At 52.6% G+C, this 26,330-nt stretch overlaps 1 protein-coding gene across 2 annotated transcripts in view; it reads left to right on the forward strand.

Annotated features, from left to right (window-relative positions):
* The first annotated feature begins 1,898 nt into the window (after nt 1–1,898).
* The window catches only part of HOMER3 (homer scaffold protein 3), a 33,983-nt gene continuing 9,551 nt past the window's right edge, over nt 1,899–26,330 (forward strand). The window contains exons 1-4 of one of the 2 annotated variants that reach the window (XM_062014937.1): nt 1,899–2,151; nt 21,669–21,825; nt 23,587–23,718; nt 24,096–24,203. In XM_062014937.1, the coding sequence (XP_061870921.1) occupies nt 2,036–2,151; nt 21,669–21,825; nt 23,587–23,718; nt 24,096–24,203 (513 nt within the window). In that variant the 5' untranslated portion in view covers nt 1,899–2,035. Of the gene's footprint in view, nt 2,152–10,441; nt 10,908–21,668; nt 21,826–23,586; nt 23,719–24,095; nt 24,204–26,330 lie in introns of those variants that run through there. The other variant, XM_062014938.1, reaches the window with a different exon arrangement.

Here is a 26,330-nt window from a genome sequence, read left to right on the forward strand (position 1 = left end):
TTCCTTGCCAGTCAGCGGGATCTTGACCAGCTGGAGAGTTGGGCACAGAGGAACCTGCTGAGGGGCACCAAGGGCAAGGGCAGAGTCCTGCAGCTGGGGAGGAACAAGCCCAGCACCAGCCCAGGCTAGGGGTGACCTGCTGGGGAGCAGCTCCAGGAGAGAGACCTGGGAGTGCTGGGTGAGAATCAACTGCCCATGAGCAGCAACGTGGCCTCGTGGGCAAGAGCCAATGGCAGCCTGGGGGCATCAAGAGTGTGGGCAGCAGGGCCAGGGAGGTTCTGCTGCCCCTCTGCTCTGCCCTGGTGAGGCTTCATCTGGAGTCCTGTGTCCACTTCTGGGCTCCCCAGCTGCAGAGGGACAGGGAGCTGCTGGGGAGAGGCCAGGGCAGGGACACCAAGATGCTGAGGGGACTGGAGCATCTTCCTTGGGAGAAAAGGCTGTGGGACCTGGGGCTGTTCAGTCTGGAGAAGAGGAGACTGAGGGGGGAGCTCATGGATATTGACAAATACCTAAATGATGGGTGTCAGGAGGTTGGGGCAGCACTTTTTTCTATAGTAGCTAGCAACAGGACAAGGGGTGATGGGATGAAGCTGGAACACAAAAGGTTCCATTGAAACATAAGGAAAAACTGTTTGAGTGTTTGAGTGAGGGAGCCCTGGCCCAGGCTGCCCAGGGAGGGTGTGGAGGCTCCTTCTCAGGAGCTCTTCAAAACCCACCTGGACACGTTTCTGTGTGACCTGATCTAGGTGGGAGCTGCTTCTGCAGGGGGGTTGGACTGGATGAGCTCTGAAGGTCCCTTCCAGCCCCCACCATGCTGTGACTCTGTGATATGTTGCTCCTAAGGGTCTGGCATATGTGGAACTGAACATGGGGCTGTGGCCACCTCTCAGTGTTTCAGTGAGGGAGCCCTGGCCCAGGCTGCCCAGGGAGGGTGTGGAGGCTCCTTCCTTGGAGGGCTTCAAAACCCACCTGGACACATTCCTGTGTGACCTGATCTAGGTGGGAGCTGCTTCTGGTCACAGTGGTTGTGACCAGCAAAGAGCTGCCTGCTTCCTCTTGCCATCATATGAAAGCTCCTAGAAGAGCTGACTCCCTTCCAGTTCTGCTCCCCAGGAGATGTGGGATTATTGGCTTCTTCATGAAGTGTGAGGAAAAGAACAACTTTTCTCTCAAAAGAAGCAGAAATAGCAGAATGTTGAGAAGGAAACACCCTTTGCTCTAGACTTTGGAGAAATGTAAAAGCAATTGTAACCATGGCTCATTATCACAGAGTCACAGCATGGTGGGGGTTGGAAGGGACCTTTAGAGCTCATCCAGTCCAACCTCCCTGCAGAAGCAGCTCCCACCTAGATCAGGTCACACAGGAATGTGTCCAGGGGGGGTTGGAAACCTCCTGAGAAGGAGCCTCCACACCCTCCCTGGGCAGCCTGGGCCAGGGCTCCCTCACCCCACACTAAAGAAGTTTTTCTTTGTGTTTAAGTGGCACTTTGTCCTATCAATAAACAGCAGCATTAAGTGATGCCATCTAAAGAGACCACATAAGCCTTGCAACTTCTCCCAGTCCATGCTGCTCCTGTATCTGCAACCTCTCATTGCATTTCTGCCTATGGGAAGATGTATCCCTACCTCTTGCTTAATGTGGTTTTGAACTTGCAAAGACTCTGCATCCACAGCCTGAGGAGTCTGGTTGCAACCCTTCTGTCAGCTCTAGAGCTGAGTACCTCTTTGCTCTAGAATGTGTGAGCTGGCAAGAAAGAGATCTATCTATAAAGGACCAAGTGTCTTCACACCAGCAAAACTGCAGAGTCACAGCTTCTTGAGTCCCTCCTTGCTAAAGGAATGTAGGAGTTGTCTAATCACTCCAGCTGCCTTTCTTCTGGACCTTGTCCAGCTCTACTAACAAGAAAAAACCCTTTAAGAAATGGCTTACAAACTGGTTTTGTTTCTAATGCATTGATAATTTAGCCTGGCCCATTGGATATGACACTTCTTCTGCCTTGCCTTGTGGAGCTTTGCAGCTTGAGGCCACTCTCTAATGGATGATCCTGTCAATCCAGTTGGTCATAGGCCAGTGCTGCTGAAGAGAGGTTCAGACAACACCCAGGATTGCAGCAGACAGAGTCAGCAGCCTAGATCAACAACCAGCAACAGGTAAGTGCTTTTCTTTCAGGACAAGCTACTCTATATGTGTTTTCTACCAGAATATTTAGTTTGAGCCATCAAAAAAGTTCAAGGTCTTCCTCAGCTGCTGCTGAAGTTTTGCATGCAGAAGCTGCCTTGCTGGTTTCATGTTTTCATCCCAGTTAGATGAAGTATGTTTGGCTCTTTGGACTTTAAAAGGTTCTCTCTAGAGACTTTCCATATCAAAGGAGACTTGACATAATAGTCTTTGCAATTCAGGGGCTGTCTGAGGCCTTTATTTCCCCCTCCCCCTTGATAAAAAGAACCCATGGCTTCTCTCTTAGTGAAAGGGAAAGTAAGAATTGCTTTGAAGACTTGCAAAAATTCCCTGTGCCCAGGGGTGTCTTCTAAACCTGCCTCATTTCAATATGAATTACCAGGCTGAAATGTTATGGCAGTGTTGAACCAGGTTCATCTGCAGAAATGCATTTCATTCCATGCAGATGATGGGTATTTGCATAAAGCTTTCCATTGTGATGGGGAAATGTTCACTGGGGAAGAGCTACAGCTGCTCCTGTCTCCTCAGCCTGTACAATCTCTCTTTGTCTCCTACAAAGGTAGAACTTCTATCCCTGCCTATGCAAAGTGACTGCTCTAATCACTTGCCTCAGGCTTTGCTCTTCTCTGGTGTTCTGCCATTTCAAGAGCTTGTAGATGTCTCATGATTCTGCTTCTAGCTTGTAGTCCTTAGTAACAGATGCATGAAACAGCTTCTTTTTCTTTCCTTAGAAGAACTTGTGTGTGTCAAATAATAACTGAAACAAGCTCTTCTGTTCACTTAAAGAGTCAGGGAAGGCCCTGTCTCATTTCACATGCTGTGAGCTTCTCATTCCCACCACCATCCACTCTTACAGGACTTTTAGTTGACTGATACTTTCAACAGCTAACAGGACATCTCACAATCCCTAACAGAAAATAACTGCTTCAGGTCTCACTACAGCAAAACATCTCCCTCCTGCTGCATGCAGGGTCCCCATCTCAAGTGGTGCCAGTTTCCACGTGCCACACAGATCCAGGATCTGCTTGGACTGTGTCCTGCTGAGGGATCCCTGCAGTGCCTGGCCTCAGCCTGCTGGGGAGTGAGTGTGTGCTGCTGCCACTCACACTGCTGCTCCCCAGGAGGAGCAGAGCTGTTGCTGCAGCTGTGCACCCTGTGGCTTTATCATGTCTGCAACCCCAAACTAGGAGGATTCCTAGAAACAGACTGATACAAGCTGGAACATTTCCTTTCTCTTTAGTTTTGGGTGGGTTTTTTTTCCCCTCTTTGTGTTTTTTGCTCCCTAGGAATTGAATTCAAAGGCTGAAATCTGGGGGTGCTGCCATGTGAGCTGCCTTGGTGTGTGCACATGAATGGTTGTTTTAAGAGAGGATATTTTAACTTCATGGGATCAAAGTGCTCATTACACACAGAATCACAGCATGGTGGGGGTTGGAGAGCTGCAGAGCTCATCCAGCCCAACCCCTCTGCAGAAGCAGCTCCCACCTAGATCAGGTCACACAGGAACGTGTCCAGGTGGGTCTTGAAGAGCTCCAAGGAAGGAGCCTCCACACCCTCCCTGGGCAGCCTGGGCCAGGGCTCCCTCACTCAAACACTGAAAGAGTCTTTCCTTGTGTTTCAATGGAACTGTTTGTGTTGCAGCTTCATCCCATCACCCCTTGTCCTGGCACTGGGTACAACACAAACAAGTGCTGCCCCAACCTCCTGACACCCACCAGTGAGATATTGGTCAGTATTCATGAGCTCCCCCCTCAGGCTCCTCTTCTCCAGCCCCAGGTCCCACAGCCTTTCCTCACAAGGAAGATGCTCCAGTCCCCTCAGCATCTTGGTGGCCCTGCACTGGCCTCTCTGCAGCAGTTCCCTGTCCCTCTGGAGCTGGGGAGCCCAGAACTGGCCACAGGACTCCAGATGAGGCCTCAGCAGGGCAGAGCAGAGGGGCAGCAGAACCTCCCTGGCCCTGCTGCCCACACTCTTGCTGCCCCCAGGCTGCCATTGGCTCTTGCCCACGAGGCCACGTTGCTGCTCATGTTCAGTTCATTCTCACCCAGCACTCCCAGGTCTCTCTCCTCTATGAGGGAGGATTAGCAATCTTTGACATATGAGTGTGTCTTTGGTTAGCAAATCCATGCTTGTGAGTGCAATGCCAGTGTACCACTCAGTGCCAGTGTACCAGGCAGTGCCAGTGTACCACTCAGTGCCACTTTCACAAGGAGCTTCACAGCTCCCAGAGCTGTTTGGTTCAGGTGACATGAAGCCTCCTGTTAAGGAATGTGGAATTGCAATTGGAGCAGGAGCCAGAAACTCTGAACTGAAGATGCCACCTTGGCTATTACATGGATATGTTACTACTTTCACCAGCCAAACCCCTTGTTTGGGTGTGTTTTTGACATGATAAACCCAGAAGAAGACATTCCTTTGCAACATTGACACTGATCCACTTTTTTTGGGCATGCTGGGCTTGCTCAATTACACAAATTAATCCTTCAGGAGCTAATAATACTTAGCATTTAGTGCTTTCACCTTCAGCTTTTCTGTTTAATCTACAAATAGCAACTAATTAAGTGTCCCAGTGCCCCAAGAGGTTGCTGCCATCCTCGTTTTACATCTGAGGTTAAATGACTTGTCACTGGCCATAGTGAGTATTTGTGTCAGACCTTGGTGCTTTGTTAGAAGCTCCTGAGTCATCTTCCTATATTCTCTCTCTCCCAAACACTTCCCATGCATTTCTTTGTGGTTTTAGTGACCTTTATGATACATCTTCAACTGACCTAACATGCCATGAAGCAGCTTCTGTGCTGCATTGTCCTGAATCCACTGCTGAGGTGTGGCCAGCATCCACACCTTGCAGCTCCTTTGGTCCAAGGCCATTGAAAGTTGGGCATTTCTCTTTTCTGAGATGCTTGTTTTCCAGTTGATTTTCAATGAAATGCACATCTCTTGCCAGATGTGCACAAAGCACAAGGTTGATGCTCTTCTAGACACAGACAACTCATCTGTTCCCAGTTTTCACAGGTTTAGGCTCATCTAGAATCAAGTGACCATGATCAGCCATAAGTACCAAGGGCCTTTGGAGCTCCCTGAGGACATGGAAGGCTTCAATTGCCACTTATGGTCCTGAGCAAAACAGACAAGACTACTCAGTTGGGGAAGAAAACAAAGATTAAGTTGATCCACCAACAACCAGAAGCATAAAAACCAAACCCACAGCAAACAGAACCCAACACAATGATGGAGTACAATGATGCACAGCACAACCAGCCCTTTAAGACCACCTTCCTCCCACCCCTCCCCTCTTCCTGGGCTCACAGCCCTGATCCTGGTGGTGTTGTCTCCTCCAGCCCTGAATGGTGCAGGGGGACAGGGAATGGGGGTCTCAGGCAATGGGTTCATCTCAGAGCCAGAGGATGTTTTGTGCTCACTGGGCACTCCAGCCCTTTCCCTGTTGCTGAGCAAGAAGCAGCTCCACACAAACCCACGATACAATGGCATGAGAAAGCTGCTTGGGAATGGATTCCCCTGTGCCAGCTGTAGAAATGCACCTGCTTGCAACAGGGCTGCAGGGAAATGTGGATGACATGTACAATGCAGATACCTGGACAGGGAGAAAGACCAGAGAAGCAGCTGTTTGGTGCTTCTTCTCCCTTGAAATGTAAATGCACAAAGCTTCTTTCCATTGGAGCAAAGCCACAGGCATGCTTTTAGGATGCCTTCTTTCCCCTTGGAGCAAGTCATTCTTGTGTTATGCTTCATAACAACAGGTTCTTGTGCATTATGTGCAACTTGTTGAACTTGGAAGAAGCAAATCCAGGGATTACTGGGTCTATCTGTCAGGCTGCTACTCACCAACACACCAATGTTTGTCCCTTGCATGGGAGGACACACAGGTGGGAGCAACATCACCCTTTCTGGCAAGGTGAAGGCAGAAATGTGGACAGAGAGCTAAATACAATGGTCATCTGAAAAAGCAGAAGACTGGCTAGCTGCTGGGTTATGCCAAGACCAGCCTGGTTATGGCTCAGGGATTGTATCAGTGCCATGCAGAAACAAGGTCTAAAGCTCATGTCTTGTCTCACAATCTGAAGGAGGCTGGAGCCAGGCTGTGCTCAGGGATGGGCAATGACAGAACAAGGGGAAACAGGCACAAGCTGGAACAGAAGAGGCTCCAAAGCAACACAAGGAAGAATTTGTTCCCTGTTGAGGTGAGGGAGCACTGGCAGGGGCTGCCCAGATGGGCTGTGGAGTCTCCTTCTCTGGGAACATCCCAACCCAGCTGGATGAGTCCCTGTGTGCCCTGCTCTGGGTGCTGCTGCTCTGGCAGGGGGGTTGCACTGGATGAGCTTTGGAGCTCCCTTCCAGCCCTTAAGACTCTGTGATTCCATGAAATGGAATCTACTTCCTTGCAACATTCCTTCACCTATATTCCTACTCCCTGTAAGTGAAGGGCTGGATGGAAATGAATGATACAGACTGATGGTATGGGACTAACAACATGGGAAATGATTGAAACCTCCAGTCTTCTCTTTGGGGAGCTTTGAGTCTCTTCCCAGAGTGTGAGCAAGTGCAGGTGGAATATAACCCCCCCATTTCAGAAACTCCTCATCAGGTTACCAGCATCTGCTTTGAGTTCAGTTCCTGCTGATCTAATTACCCTAATTGAAATGTGCCAAATAATTAGCACCTAAGAGAAGTCACAGATAAGTGAGGGTGAACAGGTGGATATGGAAAGTACCCTGCCCTACTTTCAACAGTGTCTGCAGTGCATTTTTAGTCCTGTCCTCCTTGATTGCCATGCTGCACATAGAAGGACAGAGAATATGGGGCAAGAAGACTGCTGGTGTGGCAAAGCCAAGGCTCTGCCTCAGGCTGCTCCTTCAGCTGCCAACTCCTGCAGTCATCCAGCACTGCCCCAACCTGCACCCTGCCAGGACTTCCCTGAGTGTATATGATGGGAAAACACAACCATTCCTTGTTGCTCCTCACCTCAGCCCAGCAATCTTAGTGCCAGCTGCTGCCCAGGTTTCAAGCAGAGTGTGACTTTGGTGGGCTCAGCATCCACCTTGATGTCATGCCTAAAACTACCAGCAGCAAACCATCACCCCCAAACACAGGGGCAAAGAGAAGTGGGGACACTGGAGAGAAGGAATGATGCCTGTCTCAGTGAATCTCCCTGGGGACAGGGTGGAGGGGAGAGGCTGGAAGTGCAGCATGAGAAGTGTTGTGGCTGATGTGGGTGTTGAACTCTGAGCTGAGTGTCACTAAGTTCTGGGTGCTGCTTCCACCTTTTGTTGCAAAAGTACCCATAATAAGCTCTTTTTTTTTGGTGCAGGTTCTGAAGTGATTAACCCACCCAGAAATTAATCTGGGATTAAAATCTCTCTTGGAAAGATTTCTTAGTAAAGTATCCTGGTAAGTCAGAAGCATGAAGGGCACTGGGATCATCCAGCAGCAGCTCAGCACCACCCAGTCTGCCTGCTTTCTCTGGGCCACAACTGAAAGCAAAACCAAGGCACTTGTGGGAGCTGAGCAAGGAGTGTTGGTTTGCAGACAGGATTTGAGTGTCCTGGGAGGAAATGTGGAATTAGTTCCCTGCCAAAGCCAAGCTTCAGCTTCTCCACTTGGTGTGTTTGTGTGAGAAGCTTGGACACGTGTTACCTGGTCTAAAAACTGTGCCAAACTTGTCCACAGCTTCAAAGTTCCTCATTTAAAGCCCAGATGAACTGCAGGCTGTGGGATTGATTTGCAGTGCCCAGGTACAGTTGATACCAGGCAGTTTTGCTTTTCCTCACAAAGCCTTTCTTAGAGCTGAGTTCATGCAGAGGCTCCATCCTGACCCTGGTACATGTGGAACCCCTGGCATGGGGGTGTGGGTGTCCATCAGGCTTGGTTTGCAGACCAGAATGTGAGCAGCACCTGGGGCAGCTGCTGTTGGCTGGAATGCTGAGAATCATAGAACAGTTTGGGCTGGCAGAGCCCTTTGAGCTCATGGGGTGCAGCCTCTGGCCCAGCCCCATCACCCACCAGCCCATTGCCCTCAGTGCAACACCCACCCAGCTCTGAAACCCCTCCAGGGATGGTGACACCTCCCTGGGCAGCTGCTCCAATGCCTGGCAGCCCTGGCAGCAAAGCAATTCCTCCTCACATCCAGCCTCAACCTCCCCTGGTGACACTTGAGGCTGTTTCCCCTCCTCCTATTGCTTCTTCCCAGGGAGCACAGAGCAGCCCAAGGCCAGGCTGCTTGTGCATCTCAACCCTCCTGACTGAAAATGCATCTTATTCCAAGACTGAGCTGTTCAGCACCTGCTTCCAGCCCCTGTCAGCCTGGAAAGCACTCCTGTAGAATATATCTTGCTGCCAGCTCATGGCTGTGATCAAGTCACACCATACCCTTTCTTTGATGAACAGATGGAGTGTGTTTTGTGCTCTCCCACCAGCCCTCTCTGCTCATTCAGCATCCTGGAGGTGTGGGCACAAGGGCTGGGCAAAGGGAGGGCAGAGGCTCCTCTCCTCCCCAGCTCACTGCCTGAGGGCTGCCTGAGCTCCCCTGGCCACAGTGGCACGTTGGGAGTGGCTGATTGATTGCTAATTACCCACTCAGCTCACCAGGCCTGCTCAGCCTCCCTTCTTCCCAAGGTATTTTCCCATTGCAGTAAAATGTGTTCATGCCTGATGTTAATTTTCTACTTGTATCACTGACTCCATAAAAGCCAGAACCCCAAAGAGTGCCCTGTCTGACAGGAGGTGTCCAGACTGGCTTTGTGGGTGCTCAGCCCAGCCCTATCCTGTGGAATCACAGAATCATTATGGTTGGAAAACACCTTGAAGATCATCAAATCCAACCCCTCACCTCACAGTGCCAAGCCCATCACTAAACCAAACCATGTCCCTCAGCACCTCATTTATGCCTCTTTGCAATATCTCCAGGGCTGGGCACTGCCCCAGCTCCCTGGGCAGCCTGGCACAGGGGCTCACACCCCTCTCCATGGCTGGGCACTGCCCCAGCTCCCTGGGCAGCCTGACACAGGGGCTCACACCCCTCTCCATGGCTGGGCACTGCCCCAGCTCCCTGGGCAGCCTGGCACAGGGGCTCACACCCCTCTCCATGGCTGGGCACTGCCCCAGCTCCCTGGGCAGCCTGGCACAGGGGCTCACACCCCTCTCTAGGGCTGGGCACTCCCCCAGCTCCCTGGGCAGCCTGGCACAGGGGCTCACACCTCTCTCCATGGCTGGGCACTGCCCCAGCTCCCTGGGCAGCCTGGCACAGGGGCTCACACCCCTCTCTAGGGCTGGGCACTGCCCCAGCTCCCTGGGCAGCCTGGCACAGGGGCTCACACCCCTCTCTAGGGCTGGGCACTGCCCCAGCTCCCTGGGCAGCCTGGCACAGGGGCTCACACCCCTCTCCATGGCTGGGCACTCCCCCAGCTCCCTGGGCAGCCTGGCACAGGGGCTCACACCCCTCTCCAGGGCTGGGCACTCCCCCAGCTCCCTGGGCAGCCTGGCACAGGGGCTCACACCCCTCTCCATGGCTGGGCACTGCCCCAGCTCCCTGGGCAGCCTGGCACAGGGGCTCACACCCCTCTCAGGGAAACAGTTCTGCCTCAACTCCAACCTCACCCTCCCCTGGGGCAACTTAAATCCCTTCCTTCATATCCTATCATTCATTACTGAGGAGAAATGATTGACTCCCACCTCACTACAACCCCCTTCCAGGTCCTTATGCAGAGTGCTCCTGTCTCCCTTCAACCTTTTCTTCTCTGGGCTGAGCACCCCCAGCTCCATCAGCTGCTCCCTGTGCTCCAGCCCCTTCCCCAGCTTTGCTGCCCATCTCTGGACACTCCCCAGCCCTTCAGTGTCCTTCTTGCACAGCTGCAGCCTCACAGGGGGACCATCCATCCCTCCCTGCTCCTACTGGCCACGCTACACCTGACACAAGCCAGGATGCTCTCGGCTACTTGGCCACACATCTGGCTCATGCTCAGCCGGCTCCACATTAGCTCCCCAAAGGGCTTTTTGTGCCGGACAGTTGTGCAGCCCCTGTACCCCAAATGGGGCTTCCCCAGCCCGTCGCAGCCCCGTTTCTCAGCCCCGTCGGGCCGGTGGCGCTGGCAGCAGCCGCCAGAGGGCGCTGCAACCCCGGCCCCAGCCCCAGCCCCGGCCCCGGCCATAAAGTCGGGAGAAGCGACGGAGAAACGAGGGCGCTGGGGTGAGGGAAGGGGAGAGGAGGGGGGGAAAAAGGGGGAGGAGGTGGGGGAAAAAGCAAAGAGAACAAAGCCATCGTGATCCAGACAGCGGCTGCACTCGTGGAGGAGAAAAAAACCACATCCAAGTTAGGGCGCTGCCGGAGCAACGCGCGGCTTTGTCTGCAAGGGCTGGGGAGAGAAGCGCCTCATGCTGCTGCTGCCAGCAGTGCCCAGGGCTTGGGGAGCTGCTGGGAGCTGAAAGGCTCGGAGTTTTCCCCCTCTGAGAGCTCCGTGCTGGCTGCAGCCTGGAGGGGGGGTTGTGCAGGGGTTCCCCTTGGTCCCTCTGCACCGGGAGGTTGGAACCGAGAGCCAAAACAGCGACGTTGCAAAGTGAAATTCCGGAGGAAATTTCAAGAGCATCCGGATCCGGAGAGAGGCAGAAAGAGAGAAAGAAAAAGAGGAAGAAAGGAGAAAGAAATCCAAGCGTGGAGGGAGTCGCAGGCGGCTGCGAGAGGACGGCAGAGAGGGAGAAAGAAGTCGGCAGAGATGGGGTGAGACGGGCACTTTATTCCCCTTCAATCGCTTTTATTACTCATGGCCGCTGAGCTATTTTGAAGGTAGTTGCAAAAAGATGAAGGCTTGCAATTGCTTCCCCCCCCTCCCTCTTTATTGCAAGCTTTCAAGTTGAAACTTTGCTTTGATGGGGTAGAAAGGAGGTGATTGCAAGTGTGCAACTCCTTTAAAGCCTCTTGCATGGAAGGGAAGGCTCCAGTGAGCTGTGTGTTGCATGAAATGCAAAGGGAGAGGCTGCCTGGGAGGGTTGGAGCTGGGCTGGGAGGGTTGGAGCTGGGCTATGAGCACAAACTTTCAGCCCAAGTTGGAAAGGAAGGGTTTGGTGTGGCTGTTGTGCCTTGGATGTGCTTTGCATTTCTAACTAGATCAATAACTGCTTGAAAAATCCCTGCTGAGGTAGTTTAGGAACCCCCCTCCCTGAGGTTTTCCAAGGGGGAAATAATGCTGCATGGATGTGGCATGCAAACAGGAGCTTAGCCTGGTATTTCTGTCCCACTTAGGAGCCTCAATCGTGTCACTTCAAGGACCTGATGTGTTGTTCTGAGCAAGGGAATCTTGGAGGCTGTTTGAAAACACAGCCTGGCTGATAAACTCCCTCCAAACGTGGGGGGTTGACAATGCAAGAGGAAAAAATAACCTTCTTAGAGGCTTGTTTCCCATTTGCTGCTGCTCCTCTTGGGCTACCAAGATAAAACAACTCCACAGTCAACCACTGAGGTGATGAACCCAAAGTGGCAGCAGTGGCACAGACCCTCTGAAGCTCTGAGGGTCCCTATTTAACTCTTCCAGTGATCCCCAGAGTTTTACTGGAAGACTTCTGCAGCAGCCAGCAAGGCTTTAACAAGCAGATGGCTTGGGACGTGTGTTATTAGAGCTGCTGGATGATTCCTTCTTGGCCACTCAGCAGCTGGGGGGTTTCTTCAGAGGGTCCCCAGCTCCCATGGGGATGGGGAGATAGTGGCTCCATCTCTTTAGGCTTTCTCCATCTCTTTAGGCTTTGCTAGTGGTGCAGTAGCAAAACTGTTAATGATGTCTTCACCCCAGAGATGATGTCTTCAGCCCAGATTCCTTATTTCCACTTAACTCTTGAGAGAAAAGTGGCTTTTTGCTTGGATGTTGATCACCTGAGGATATTGGGGAGCTCTCAGCAGCATTTCCATTACTCTGGGTACAGCTGGGTTTAGGTTTAAGTGGGGATCCTGGTTTCATTCCTCCCTAGTCAGTGCCATCATGGGTTTCCATGGGTAAACTCTCTGTTTACTCTCATATCCACTGTCCTGCACTTGGGAATGTGTTGGCCCTTCCTCTCTGAGGAGGGTGGTTGTAATTAACACTGGGTGCTGAGGGAAAGGAGTTTAATTAGGTCCCAGTGGACATTTACTTCTGTTTCTCTGACTCTCTGCTGGTAGCATTGGCAAACACAACCAGAGGTAGGTGTGACCTCTCATTTGAGCACTATGGAGCTTGCCACAGATACCAGGCAAGTTAATTCACCCACTCTTACCTCCACTGTCCTTCCACTGACCTCTGCTCAACAGGCAGCTTGAACTCCCCTTGGCCAAGAGGCTGCTGCCTGTGCTTTTGGAGCTCTGGCAAGGCTGAAAAGAGCAGCAGATCCTGGGGACCTGTTGCAGTGCCTGTGCCTGGGAGCACCCTGGCTCCTGTATCATGAAGACACAGAGGCAGAATGTGTTGGAGGCATGGAGCACTGAAATGTGCCTGTATCTCCTGCATCTCCACTTGTGTGGCTCAGATTATCACTGGCCATCTTTTTCTGGCATGGATGAGGAATGACTGAGCTGCAGTCTGGCTCTGCTGGGTTTTTTCACTCCTCATTGCTGTGCAGCCTTCCAGCAACCTTCTGTGTGTCTCCAGAAGAAAGAGCTGCTGAAGCTTAATGGCAGAAGCAACAGTTGTCCCAGGAAGGTGAATGCACAGATTGTGTTGTAGACACCCAGCAGCTCAGTGTTCAGCAGCCAAGATGTTCTGTAGCTGGAGAATAGCTTCTTTTCTTGAAGGCAAATCTCTCTCAGCCTTGTGCTCCTGTCACTGTACCCCAGGCTGATCCCACAGGAGCCAGGATTCCTCTGCTGCCCTTTATCTGCAGACAGGCCATGAGGCAGCTGCTTTTCATTCCTCTGCTAAAGCCCTGCTGGGTAAGCTCTTGGGAGCTGGGGGAGGCAGAAGGGAAGGCAGCTCCTAGCCAGCTCCCATTGCTGGAGCTACACCATTCCACCACCCCTTGGTGGCTGTGGGGTACAAGTCTGTCCTCCCTCATTCCCAGCTGGACACTAGCAGCATCTATGCATTTTCCCCAAGGTCACATCATGCAGCCCAGAGTGAAAGTGAAGCTGCAGCTTAAGAGGGTTTGAAAACCTGCCTTGGTGTTTAGAACAAAGGGCTGAGAATTGGCCCTCCCAAACTTTGTTCCCAAAGCAGTTTTTGCAGTTCAGTGTCTTAACAGTCAGTGTCCTGGGGGCTGGTACCCAAATCCCAGACAGGCAATATCAAAGCATCCCTCTCTGCATCCCTGGGGGGTCTGGAGGGAGTTCCACCCAGTCCCTTTAGACTCTGGGGAGCAATGCAGAGGGGAGCTGAGGTCTGACTCTCACCAACCCAAACAGCACTGACAGTACAGTCAGCAGCTCTTCAAGCTGCTGAGGGAAGATAAAAGGAAACAAAGACAGCAGTGGAGGAGGAGGTTGGTTCCAAGGCTCTCTCTGTGCTCCAGTTCTGCCTTTTGAAACACTGGGCTTTACCTGAAATGCATTTTCCCTCCTGATCCACCCTGGCCAACCCCCTCCCTCCAAACCCTCCCAGCCTGTGCTGCTTTTGCCCACTCCAGGGCTTTGGCTGGTGAGCCAAGAGAAGGGAGAGCCCTGGCCCTGAGGCAGCCAGCACAGGCTCCCAGCTGACTCAGCGTGGCAATGGGCTGAGTGCCAGAGCTCAGCCACATATCTCTGGTGCTCACATGCTCTCACATCCCCCTTTCAGCTCTGCACAAGCTGCCCTTGGAACACCCATCTAGGAAAGCAGAGGTCAGGGAGAGAAAGGGCCAGTGGGGAGATGGCAGTGAGGAACTGCAAAGCTCCCAGCACAGGGCTGGGAAATACTTACCTGCTGCTGTGGCTGGAGATGGGACTTGGCTCTGCAGGTGACTTGTTTTGCAGGGCTTTGCTGCTTGTGGCTGCACATTGAGGGTGCTCTGAGGGTGGCAGCAGGAGCATTGCACCCCCAAAGCCCTCCCCTGCCTTGTGCCTCAGCACCCTCCTGCCCATGCTCCACTGGAAGAAATGATTCTGCTGATGTGGTGCTTTGTGGTTGCTGGCAGGGTGTGTGTTGGTTGGGGTTTTAGATGCAGGAGGACCACAGGGCTGTCTAGGTGCAGAGGGAAGGATTTGAAGTGATTCTCCTCTCTGTGTCCAGAGGCTCTTTGACAAGTAAATGAATATCCCTGCAAAGGGAAGCTGCAGTGAGTGAGAGGACATGCAGCCTGAGGAACAGCACATGGAGATGCCCTTGACTGAACCCCATCCAGGAGCACCAAGGCAAATGCAGCTAATGAGGACTGAGCTCAGCTTTTTCAGCCCATTCCAGCTGCTGCCTTCTGGAGCTGAAAGACTTTGTTCTAAACCACAGATCCACTCACTATTTGTGTCCCTGGAATGCTTTGTACTTGGGACTCACCCACCAAATCTCTCTCTCAAAGCTCTGTGCCTGTGTCTAGGATTGAGTCCTGCTCTTTTGGCACACTCCTTGCTTTAGAGGACAGCAACACTGAGGTAAATTTGGGGAATGGTGACTCTGAAAGCTTCTCTCTCCACAGCAAACATGAGCTTGCTTCTCTCTGGTCATGCAGCAAAGGGTGGGGGCAGGTGAGCAGGGTGAGATAAGTGATTGAGTTAACTAAATGGGCTTGTCACAGGCAGGCAGACAGGGCTGTGAGCTGAGAATTGCCAAGAGTACAGAAAGGGAGAGGATCTTGGGAGGGGGAAATCTTCCAGCTTGCACAACAAAACCCCAGTGAACAAGGACAAAGCATGAGTGAAATGCAGTGATGCTGTCAGAGAGACCCCTCCCCACTCCTGGTGCAGAAGCTGTGGAGCACAGGCAGTGCTGGATGCAACAACAGACCTGCAGCAAACAATGAAATGCTGATTTCTCCCTCTCCCTGTTGAGGTCTGGCAGGAGGCTGTGTTGCAGCAGTTGCCTTTAGGTTTAGGAACCTGTGAGGAGAGAACAGGATTGCCTCAAAGAGCTGCTGGTTATGTTGGAAACAGCTGGAGGAAAGAAAAGCACCAAACCCAGTTTCTCTGAGGGGTTTAAAGACCCCCAGAGGCAGATGAAGCAGAGTGGGGCAAGGGGAGGCAGCATGCAACCCAACACAGTGTGAGCTGCCAGGGGGGTGCTGTTGGAATGTCAGTGGCAATGTTGTGCTGAATAACTCTTTGAAATGCTCTCTGGCCCTTCTTCTAACCTGGGTTACTCCTCCAAGTGGGCTCAGGTTGTTGACACAGTTGTATGCCATTAGCTTGTGGCAGGAGGGTGCAGCAGGGGATGTGCCCTGGCCCCAGCTCTGTGCCTCCTGGGGCTTACAAAGGTCTCTTCACCTTTTCTTGCCTCTGTTAGTCTTGTCTGCAGGCTTGAGAGTATTTTCCTGGTAAGGGTTGGAGAGAAGACTTTGATATCTACTAAAGCATCCCTACAGAGGGATTAAAGGTGGTTTGCTCACAGCATGGGGAGAACCCTCTGTGTGAGGTGGGCTCTGGGGCAGGGCAGGTCCCTCTTTGGAGGAGCCTCACTTCTTCTGTTGCTCTCTCTGGAGCATCACTGGCTTATTGTAGAAGGTGCCACTCAGGAGGAGACCCAATGTGGCTGTGAAGAGCAGGGTAGAGCCCACACCCAGGCAGGACAGCCTGTGCATCCAGCCACGTGTGTGTTCAGCTCACACAGAACAGAGGGCAGCTCTGCTTTTTGGGCTTCTCCACACTTGATCACCTTTTATGCCCACTGTTGCTCTGCTGTGGAGAATGTGGTGCAGGTGCAAGGGACTGAACTGATGCCATCTGGACCTCCTTGGCACAGGGCAGTGCTTGCAGGGAGTGCACCTCTAGAGTCCTGGCATCACATCAGTGTGTCCTCACCTGACAAAGTCTCTCAGCAAACTCAGTCCCTTTGGCCTGCTCAGTCCATTGCTCCTCTGCTGAAGCCTTAAATTGAGAGGGCAATGATCTGTTCCCCTGGCAATGGTGAAATAAGCAGCTATTCATTAGGAGAGAGAGGAATAATACCAGAACCAAGATGGAAATGAGACCAACGTGCACTTTTACATGTTGTCTTCATGCAGACTGAGTCAGACTCCAGTCAGTGAGCAGACTGCAAGGGATTGATCCAGACCCAATACCCACACTCTAAGCAGCCCAGCACCTCCCTCCAGCATCTAAGGAGAAGCCCCAAGAGGACACAGTTGTGTCTTTCCTTGTGCCAGCACCCTGGAGCCTGAGGTGAAGGACTCTTTAGGAGTAGCTGCACCCATTAGTTCAGCCCTTAGCTGTTTGGTTTTGCTGCTGAAGCATCAGGGGACACTCATGGGGGACAGGTCATGTTGAAGCTATCAGTGGGATGTGGGATATTGAGTTTTGCCCTTCCTTCCTTGGACTGGAAGCAAATGCTGGCAGCATGAGACCTGGATCCTTGCCACTTGCCATCAGGCACTTGCTGATGGGGTGTGTGTGTGTCTCAGCCAGATCTTTGTCCTTGCAGCCATTTGCTTTGGTTTTCCTTAATAATCTGCAAAGGGCAGCCCTGGGGGGATGGAAGTGGCTTGATTGACACATGTCCTTTTTGCTGCTGTGGCTGGATTGTTATGGGTGCTCCCAGCTGGGAGTCAGAGCTTGTCAGCATTTAGGGATGGGTGGTGTATGCAGCACATCCACTGAAATCCCAGGGGGAGGGAGCTGTAGCAGGAGAGGGAACATGACACTTGCAATCTGAGGCACTTTCAGGACTATTTTTAAATGCTTTGAAGTGCTTTTGACCAGAAGAGTTCAGTGGCTTGGCCAGAAGCAAGCTGAATGCAGAGGGATGCTCCTCAGCCATCACTCCACTGATGTAGCTCAGATGTGGCTTTCAGCACCAGTGCTTTCCCTGCTCTCCATTCCCTCAGTGTGTGTACACCAGTGTACACCAGTGCCCTGCTGTCCTTCCTGAGCCCCCCCTTGCTGATCCACTGCCCTGAGCCATGTCACACCCTGACACTGCCCAGGCATCACACAAAGGGTGAAGAAGAGGCATTTTCAGTTTGCTAAGCCATTTGTGACTTGTTACAGATGTGCTCCTCAGTTTGCAGACCTCTTTGCTTCTCTCCTCTCAGTTTGCCTTGCTGCCTGCACTTTCTGAGTGGTTTTTCCTTGTGCTCCATCACTTAGACTCTTGGAGAGCTTTTGTTTTGGAACATGAGCCTTGTCAGACACTGAGTGAGTGCTGCAAGGCAGGTTTCCAGGCAGGCCAGGATCCTCAACAATGACATTCTTGTTCCTAGCTGGATACAAATGGTATCATCTGATGGGATTTAAAACAAAGAGGTTTTATTTTCCCCCTCCTTTCCTTGCACAGCCATTGCAACAGGAGCCTGAACATCTCTGTGCTGTTCCCCAGCAGAGCACAAAAGCTCTCCTGAGCATTGCCTACAGAGCTTAAGCAATGCTTCTTAGAAAGCATTGTCCTGGTGCCAGGCTGGCAGCACTCTCAGGTAGCTGTCAGAAGGCAGAGATGTGCTGGCCTCACAGAGTCACCATGGGTAAGGGAGCTGCAGGCTGGCAGCAGCTGTCTCCATCTGTGGGGAGCAAAAGGGAAAAGTGACCATTTCATAGTGTGATGAAGGGAAAGAGAACTGCACAGAAGCACTGTGGGGGTTGGGAGGGACCTTTAGAGCTCATCCAGTCCATCCCCCATGCTCAAACAGCTCCCACCTAGAGCAGGTCACACAGGAATGTGCCCGGGGGGGTTGGGAACCTCCAAGGAAGGAGCCTCCAGCTCCTCCCTGGGCAGCCTGGGCCAGGGCTCCCTCACTCAAACACTGAAAGAGTTTTGCCTTGTGTTTCAATGGAACTGTTTGTGTTGCAGCTTCATCCCATCACCCCTTGTCCTGGCACTGGATGCAACAAGTGCTGCCCCAATCTCCTGCACCCACCAGTGAGATATTGGTCAGTCTCCTCTTCTCCAGACTGAACAGCCCCAGGGCCCACAGCCTTTCCTCACAAGGAAGATGCTCCAGTCCCCTCTTGGTGTCCCTGCACTGGCCTCTCTCCAGCAGTTCCCTGTCCCTCTGGAGCTGGGGAGCCCAGAACTGGCCACAAGACTCCAGCTGAGGTCTCAGAGGGGCAGCACAACCTCCCTTCAGGTGATTCTGCTAATTTTGGCACCCTGAGATGAGAGGTGGGTGTGGGAGTTCCCTCCTTGGCACCAGGCTTTAGGCAGGTGAAGATCCAGCCAAGCTGCTGTGGCTGCCAGCTGAGCACATCTGGAGCAGCTGGCAGCGAGCCTGTCGTGTTTGTAGCTGGAAGGGATGAGCCTCTGGCACACAAGGTGAGGTTCTGCTGCTCCAGGGAAGACCAGAAGGCATGAACAAATGTCTGAATGTGGAGACAGCAGAGCTGATGTGAAGGCACAGAAAGCAGAGCATCCTTCCCCACCAGCACCAGCAGCAGTGAGCACTCTGGTGTGCCCAGGACTGGGGCAAGAGCAGGTGTGCCCAGGGCTTGTGCATGGGGTGAGGGAGCAGAATCCCACCCCTGTGGACTCTCCTGTTTGACTGGCATCCCTGTAGCATTTTATTTGCCATTCCTGGGGCTGGGAGAGCTCATGCTCTCCTTCATGGGTAGTGACACTGGAATCACAGGACAGCTTACAGCTGGCTGGTCTCCTGAGCCTCTCCCATCTTGGAGGGGTCAGTAGGAAGGTAATAGAGTTTCCCAGGTATTAAACTGACCTGCTTGGAGACAGACCTAGCAGAGAGGCTGGGAGATCTGAGCTCTCTCCCCTTTCTACAGGCAGATTCACTTGGTTACCCTTGAGGCAGGCAGGCTCAGGGGATGTGGGGCAGAGCAGGGTGGGGACCATTTAGTGGAGAGACTGATTTCCAAAGCAAAGGAGCAGCCACAGCTCACTCTGCAGTGGTGGGGACACAGCACAGGGCAGCTGGCTCTGGGATGGAGCCTGTGCAATGTCAGTGTGTGGCAGGAGGCTGTTGGAAACATCCCTTGGTCTGAAAGCTGCTGCAGTCAGCAGGATGGTTTCCATTGGTGCTGGGTGAGCACAGGAATAGCTGCTGTGCATGTGAGGGGTGATCTCTGAGGAGGGTTTTCCATCATGCAGCTGGCATCACATGTGTGTGACTGGAAACATTAGAGCCTCCTCTGTGGCTCTCTCCCAACAGCCAGTGCCTGCTGCCAAAGGGATTTACTCCAGTTACACAGCTCACCCAATTATCTCCTGTGACAGGGAAGGAAACTTGTTCAGTGATGGGAAATCATTGCAAATTACAAGCTTTGTGAGTGTGGGACAAAGGGAGCCCCCAAATGCTGCCTGGTTGGAGGCTCAGTCTGTGCTCTGTGTGATAAATAACAGCAAAAGAGTCACTGTGGGGGCAAAACCACAAAGGGGCTGGTGTATGCCCTTGTGCAATGTGCCCCTGAACAGACCTGAGCCAGGACTGTGACCTGGGAACAGGCTTGAGACTGGGAGACAGCAGGGAGTGGTTTATTCCCTTCCTCCTAAGTTGTGGTGGTGGGTTGTGAAAGCATCAGGTACATCACTGTGCCCTCCTGAGCCCACATCTGGGATATTGTGTCCAGTTCTGGGCCCCTCAGTTGCACAAGGACAGGGAGCTGCTGGAGAGAGTTCAGTGCAGGGCCACAGAGATGCTGGAGTGGAGCATCTGCCTTGTGATGAAAGGCTGAGGGAGCTGGGGCTCTGCAGCTTGGAGAAGAGACTGAGGGGTGACCTCATTGATGGTTACAAATGCATCAAGGGTGGGTGTGAGGAGGCTGGAGCCAGGCTGTGCTCAGGGATGGCCAATGACAAGGGACAACGGGGACAAGCTGGAACAGAAGAGGTTCCAAAGAAACACAAGGACAAACTTGTTCCCTGTTGAGGTGAGGGAGCACTGGCAGGGGCTGCCCAGATGGGCTGTGGAGGCTCCTTCTCTGGGGACATCCCAAACCCAGCTGGATGAGTCCCTGTGTGCCCTGCTCTAGGTGGTGCTGCTCTGGCAGGGGGCTGCACTGGATGAGCTTTCCAGCTCCCTTCTAACCCCCACCATTCTGTCTTTGGATTGATGGGAAGGTCTGTGTGTCACAGCTTGGAGTGGGGAGGGAAGAGAAGTGCCTGGCTCTGGGGAGTTGCACGTGGCAGGATGGTGCCTGAGCCTTGCTGGCAGCTGCTGGGGGGATGTGGGATGTTTGCAGTGCCTCACATTTCAGTAGGTTTGGGTGAGGAGTGTGGCAATGTTCAGTGCCTTGGGTTTTGGCCAAAGTCAAATGAAGCCCAACAAGCCCTGATGCACCTGGACTGTTGTGTCATGGAAACATTCCATGCCTCCATTCCATTCCTTCCTGCCTCCTGAGATGCTCAAGTGACATCCTGATGCCTGAGGTTCAGCTCAGACACCACTGATGACCAAATCCAAGCAGTGCTTGGTTCAGTGCTTTCTTGCAGCAGCCACTCATTGTGTGGTGAAGTGTTTCCTTTAATTCATTGTTAGGTGACTTGCTCTTAACCCTGTGCTGTGGCCTCTCCCTGCAGGATGTGCTTCCCAAGCATGAGTCAAGGGAGGAAGAGCTGTGCTGGAGGGGAAGGAGCTTTTCATTCTCACATCCCAAACACATCCTCCATCCTTCCATCCCCCTAAGAGCTCCAGCTTGGAGAGATGAAGTACAAAGAGCACAGCAACCAGAGAAACCATAAACCTGCTGAAGTTGCTGAGGGATGGAGAAAGCAAGCTCCAAGTCAGGCTCAAATTGCCATCACCTCTTTGATTGGCATGGCTCTGCCACCCTGCCTGTGCTGTGCAGGGCCATGTGGTGCACCCCAAATGTGAGACTCTGTCTCCTTTGTGCTCCTGGTGACAAGTTTTGTGCCCATCCTTGTGTTAAGGTGCATAAAAGACCTGCTAAAGGGCATAGCCTGTTATTGCTGGGGTGACTGGGCTGTCTGAAGAGTGCAGAGGACAGAAGGTGGAGAGGCAGGTTAAACACCTGGAGTTCAACACCTTTGGTAGCTTTGTTGTGCCAAGGGTACTTTACTAAGCCACTGCTGTGCAGTGAAAACTGTTGTCATGCAGCTTGGGCTGTTATTTTGCAGGGGGCATCAGCCAGCAATCCCTCAGCTTCCACAAGGAGCTTGAGAAGAGTGCTGGGGATGGGGAGAGCTCGTGGGCAGAGCACAGGGAAGCCCAGATGTCTTGGAGCAACCTGCTCAGGGCAATGATGGACAACCTGGCTGGTGACTCCTCTGAGGAGAAGGGCTATTAGATGAAACCAACCCAGACAATGAGGAGCTGCTGCTCCCTGTGCAGAAGAGCTGCTGTGCCCTCAGGGCTGCAATCCCCAGCCCCTCATCCCACATCCTAGAGAGAGGCAGCATCGCTCAACCCAGGAGACCCAACACCTTCCCCCCTCCTACCCCTTGGTACTCAGCTCCCCCTCAACCCTGGCAACCTCTCTTCATCTCTCTTGCAGGGAACAGCCCATCTTCAGCACCAGGGCCCATGTTTTCCAGATTGACCCAGCCACCAAACGCAACTGGATCCCAGCCAGCAAACACGCCCTGACCGTCTCCTACTTCTACGATGCCACCCGCAGCGTGTATCGCATCATCAGCGTGGGGGGCACCAAGGTAAGGGCCTTTGCTCACACCACTGACACCAAGGGTGATTGATTAGCTGCTTAGGGGCTTGTTTTCCCAACCAAAATGGGTTTTAAGTTGGTGTTGGATGAGTGTGATGTTGGTCAGTTCTAGGCATGGACAGGGAAGGGAAGGGAAAGGAAGGCATTGCCATAGGGTTAGTGTCTGCTAGAGCCTGTGCTGCTGCAAACTGCTCTGGGGGCTGATGTTGTCTGTCCCTGCAGGGATGGGAAGGTAAAGCATTGCCTCTGTGTATTTAGGGTTAGACAGTAGAATCTGGGCTGATGCTGTCTCTCCCTGCAGGGAAGGGAAGGTAAAGCATTGCCTCTGTGTATTTAGGGTTGGACACTAGAGCCTGTGCTGCTGCAAACAGCTCTGGGGGCTGATGTTGTCTCTCCCTGCAGGGAAGGGAAGGTAAAGCATTGCCTCTGTGTATTTAGGGTTAGACAGTAGAATCTGGGCTGATGTTGTCTCTCCCTGCAGGGAAGGGAAGGTAAAGCACTGCCTCTGTGTATTTAGGGTTAGACACTAAAGTCTGTGCTGATGCAAACAGCTCTGGGGGCTGATGTTGCCTCTCCCTTAAGGTAAAGCACTGCCTCTGTGTATTTAGGGTTAGACAGTAGAATCTGGGCTGATGCTGTCTCTCCCTGCAGGGTAGGTAAAGCATTGCCTCTGTATTTAGGGTTGGACACTAGAGCCTGTGCTGATGCAAACAGCTCTGGGGGCTGATGTTGTCTCTCCCTTAAGGTAAAGCACTGCCTCTGTGTATTTAGGGTTGGACACTAGAGCCTGTGCTGATGCAAACTGCTCTGGGGGCTGATGCTGTCTCTCCCTGCAGGGAAGGGAAGGTAAAGCATTGCCTCTGTATTTAGGGTTAGACAGTACAATCTGTGCTGATGCAAACAGCTCTGGGGGCTGATGTTGTCTCTCCCTTAAGGTAAAGCACTGCCTCTGTGTATTTAGGGTTAGACAGTAGAATCTGTGCTGCTGCAAACAGCTCTGGGGGCTGATGTTGTCTCTCCCTGCAGGGATGGGAAGGTAAAGCATTGCCTCTGTGTATTGAGGGTTGGACACTAGAGCCTGTGCTCATGCAAACAGCTCTGGGAGCTGATGTCTCTCCCTGCACTACTCCCTTCTCACCCTCCCACTCATGCAGAACACAAGCTTTCTCTGAGAGCCTTTGTCCTGTGCTGAAACCAACCCCTGTAGCCACAATGAGATCCCAGGCAGAGGGAGTTGCAGAGGCAGTCTGCTCAGCCACTGCCCCAGAACACAATGAGCTCTGCCTAAACTGCTCTTGACAGACCTTTTCCTGACTTCTCCTTGAAGCCCTTCAGCAGTCTGCCCAGGCAGCTTTGTTGCTGCCCTGACCAGCAGAGAGTGTTTCATACTGGCTAGTCCTGACAGCTCCTTTTCTTTTCCCTTACTTGCCTTGAAAATAGGGAAGAGCAGAAAGACCTGGAGGCCCCAGAGACACACTGGCTCTCATCTTCTTCCCCAGCAATGCAGGAAGCTCAGAGCTGATGCTCATGAGGCTCAGAGCTGATGCTCATGAGGCTCTCTTTCCCCTTTCACTACACAAGATGATTGTCCATGTCCCATAGCCAGCCTACAAAGAGTTTTGGTCACTAAAAGCCTGAATTGGTGTCTTCTAGATGAAACTCCTCTGAGTTCCCAGAGTCCATCCCCCAGAGCAGCCCAGAGCAGCAGCTTGGTGTTTTCTCTGCCTCTCACTGTTGCATCTCTTTCCAGGCAATCATCAACAGCACCATCACCCCCAACATGACCTTCACAAAGACATCCCAGAAGTTTGGGCAATGGGCAGACAGCAGAGCCAACACTGTGTATGGCTTGGGCTTTGCTTCAGAGCAACATCTCTCCCAGGTAATCCTGCACTTGCTGGCAGAGACCTGCTGCCTGAAACCCTGAAAGGAGGGACCAGCCCCTGGAGGAAAACAAAGCCTTGAGGACCCTGATGTGCTGCTGTTCCCACTGTGCTGAGAACTGATGGAAAGATGCTGGGAAGAGCTTTGAAGTGATAGTTGCAGAGTGGTTTGAGCATCACTCTTTAGGACTTTGGGGGTCTGGCATTGCTGTTTAACCTCCCCCAGCCTTGTGGTGCCAGGGGCTGCTCCTTGAGTTTGGTTGTTCATTGAAGTGAAATGCAAAAGCCCCCAGAGCAGGAGCTGCCCATGGATCAGCTCTAGGTTGTTCTGCCTTTCAGCCCAGCAGCCAGGGTGACTTTTCCCACTCTCCTTTAGTTTGCAGAGAAGTTCCAGGAGGTGAAAGAAGCAGCTCGTTTGGCAAGGGAGAAGTCCCAGGATAAAACAGAGCTCACCAATCCTGCCCTGAGCATCACATCCCACCAGGTAATGCTTGGAAAGAGCTGTGAGCAAAGCTCCCTGCAGAGCAATGCTGGCTAAAGCAACGTGGCCACTGTGCTGGTCTCCTCTAGTCCCTTCTTGCCTTCATCCTTTTCCTATCTCAGAGCTTTCTTGCTAGACCCTGAGGTTGGAGCTTCACATTTGAGCTCCTATGAGGACCTTGAGCTCCTTGAGGACCCCTATGGCCTCCAGCTCACTCTGCTGAAGCACATCACTAACTAGTGCTTAAGTGAGGCTCCTGGGAGGGTTCATGCTGCTGCTTCTTTGCCAGTTCACCTATCAAAACCATGTGATGCCTTATGAGGCCACGCTGGAGGGGTGTGTGTAGGGACATTCTGTGGTGGGATTTCTTGCTTTGGTGGCTTTTTGTGGTGTTTCTTTTGTTGTTTAGAGCTGCTGCCTCTCCCTGGGCTCAGTGTGACAGGAGCAGATGCATGGCATTGCAGGGATGCATGGTGCCTGCTTGCAAAGCATATGGCAGAGGGCATGTGGCATTTTCAAGCAGCCTTCATCCCCTCTGGGGCTGCAGAAGGTGCTTGGGATAGGTGATAGGTGCTGTCCATGGGGGGTTGTAGAAAGACAAAGTGGTTTCTTACACCTAGTGGTTGAGGAGCCCTGCTCAGACTTCTTATTTCTGCTGTGGAAGAGAGGCTGTGCTGGGCAAGCAGAAATCATATCCCCCTTGAGATCCCCCCCCAAGGTAGAACTGCATGTGTGACAGTCACTCCTTCCATTCCCTTTCCCTCAGGAGACCCAGGCAGAAAGCTGAAGCCCATTACAGCTCATTCTCACATGCCTTACTCTTGCAGTTGTTACCTTTTTCCCCCCCTCACTGTGTAGCTAAACCAGCTCTGGCAGCAGTGGGATGGAGGGGAGAGGACAAGCTGTGAGCTTCCCCTGCTTTATAACCATGGTGAAGCAGCTCAGTGCCAGTGCTGAGGCTGCCCTCCCAAATAGCTCACTCCAGAGGTCCCTCTGCATCTTCCAGAGTGGCTGGCAGCAGGAGAAGAGCTGGAGGATGGAGGACACTGCATTCTCTGGCTTGAGCACAGATGGAGTGGCAGCAGAGGAGGAGGAGGAGGGAGTGTGCACAGGAGCTGCACAGGCTGCAGATGTCACATGGGGTGCAAAAGTGGGGCAAAACCTGACTAGCTGTTGCCTCTTGCTAACTCTGAGCCCCATCTGAATGGGGGGCAAATGAAGAAGGGAGTAGGGTATAGAGCACTCCTAGCAGAACCAAAGCTTTAGGTAAAGACTCTGCTCAGTCCTGCCTTCCCCAGCCTGGTGCATGAGCCCATCACCCCTTCTCCCACTCTCTGCTTCAGCAGAGCTTCAAACATGAGTCTCATCTCTGAATAATTGATTGTGTTGCTGTTTGCAGCTGAGCAGAGAGCAGCTCTGTCTCTTGCAATTAAATCAGACCTCTCTGCCTTTCTGCATCTGCACTGGTTCACTCAGGCTTTTTACTTAGGTTTCAGGGCTGGGGAGATGCCAGGGTAGCAGCTCTCCTCTCTGCACCAACCCCTTTGAGCTCAATCCCCATCACAAAGGATGTCACTCCTTGTAACTCAGCATCTTCACACACCACAACAGGGAACTTCTCCCCTTTCCCTGCCTCAGTTTCCCCACCTGATGGCAAAGGTGAGGCAGGGCTTGGGTTTTGCAGGTCTCTCTGGAAGGTCTCACTGCTGTTCAGTGCATCTCATGGCTCTATGTGCCTCTATAAATAGATGTCAGGTGGCTGTCCCTGCCATAGGGCTACCTATGAACTCAGGCTCTCCAGCCACCTGGTCTCACAGCCTCCAACTTGAGATCCCAGGGGCTCTGAGAGTCTTTTTATAGCTCACTTTGGCCTGTCAGTGCCCAGCTGCTTCTCTGCTGGGAGAGGACACTGTGCAGCAGGTTCTTCTGCAAGGGCTGGAAGTGCAAAGTCAACTTTGGCTGCTGTGTGTTCATCTCTGCTCCCTTCAGCCTGGGAGGGTCAATTGTTTGTCCCTGCTAGGTGTGATGTACACAGGAGCCACAGAGGAGGGTGCACTGTGTTTCCTTCATCTGCCACCATCATCTGAGCAGTAGCAGTGTCCCTTCATTAAGCCTCAGGATCCCTGTCCC

Source organism: Colius striatus, chromosome 25, assembly GCF_028858725.1.
Source record: "Colius striatus isolate bColStr4 chromosome 25, bColStr4.1.hap1, whole genome shotgun sequence".
Lineage (NCBI taxonomy): Eukaryota > Metazoa > Chordata > Aves > Coliiformes > Coliidae > Colius > Colius striatus.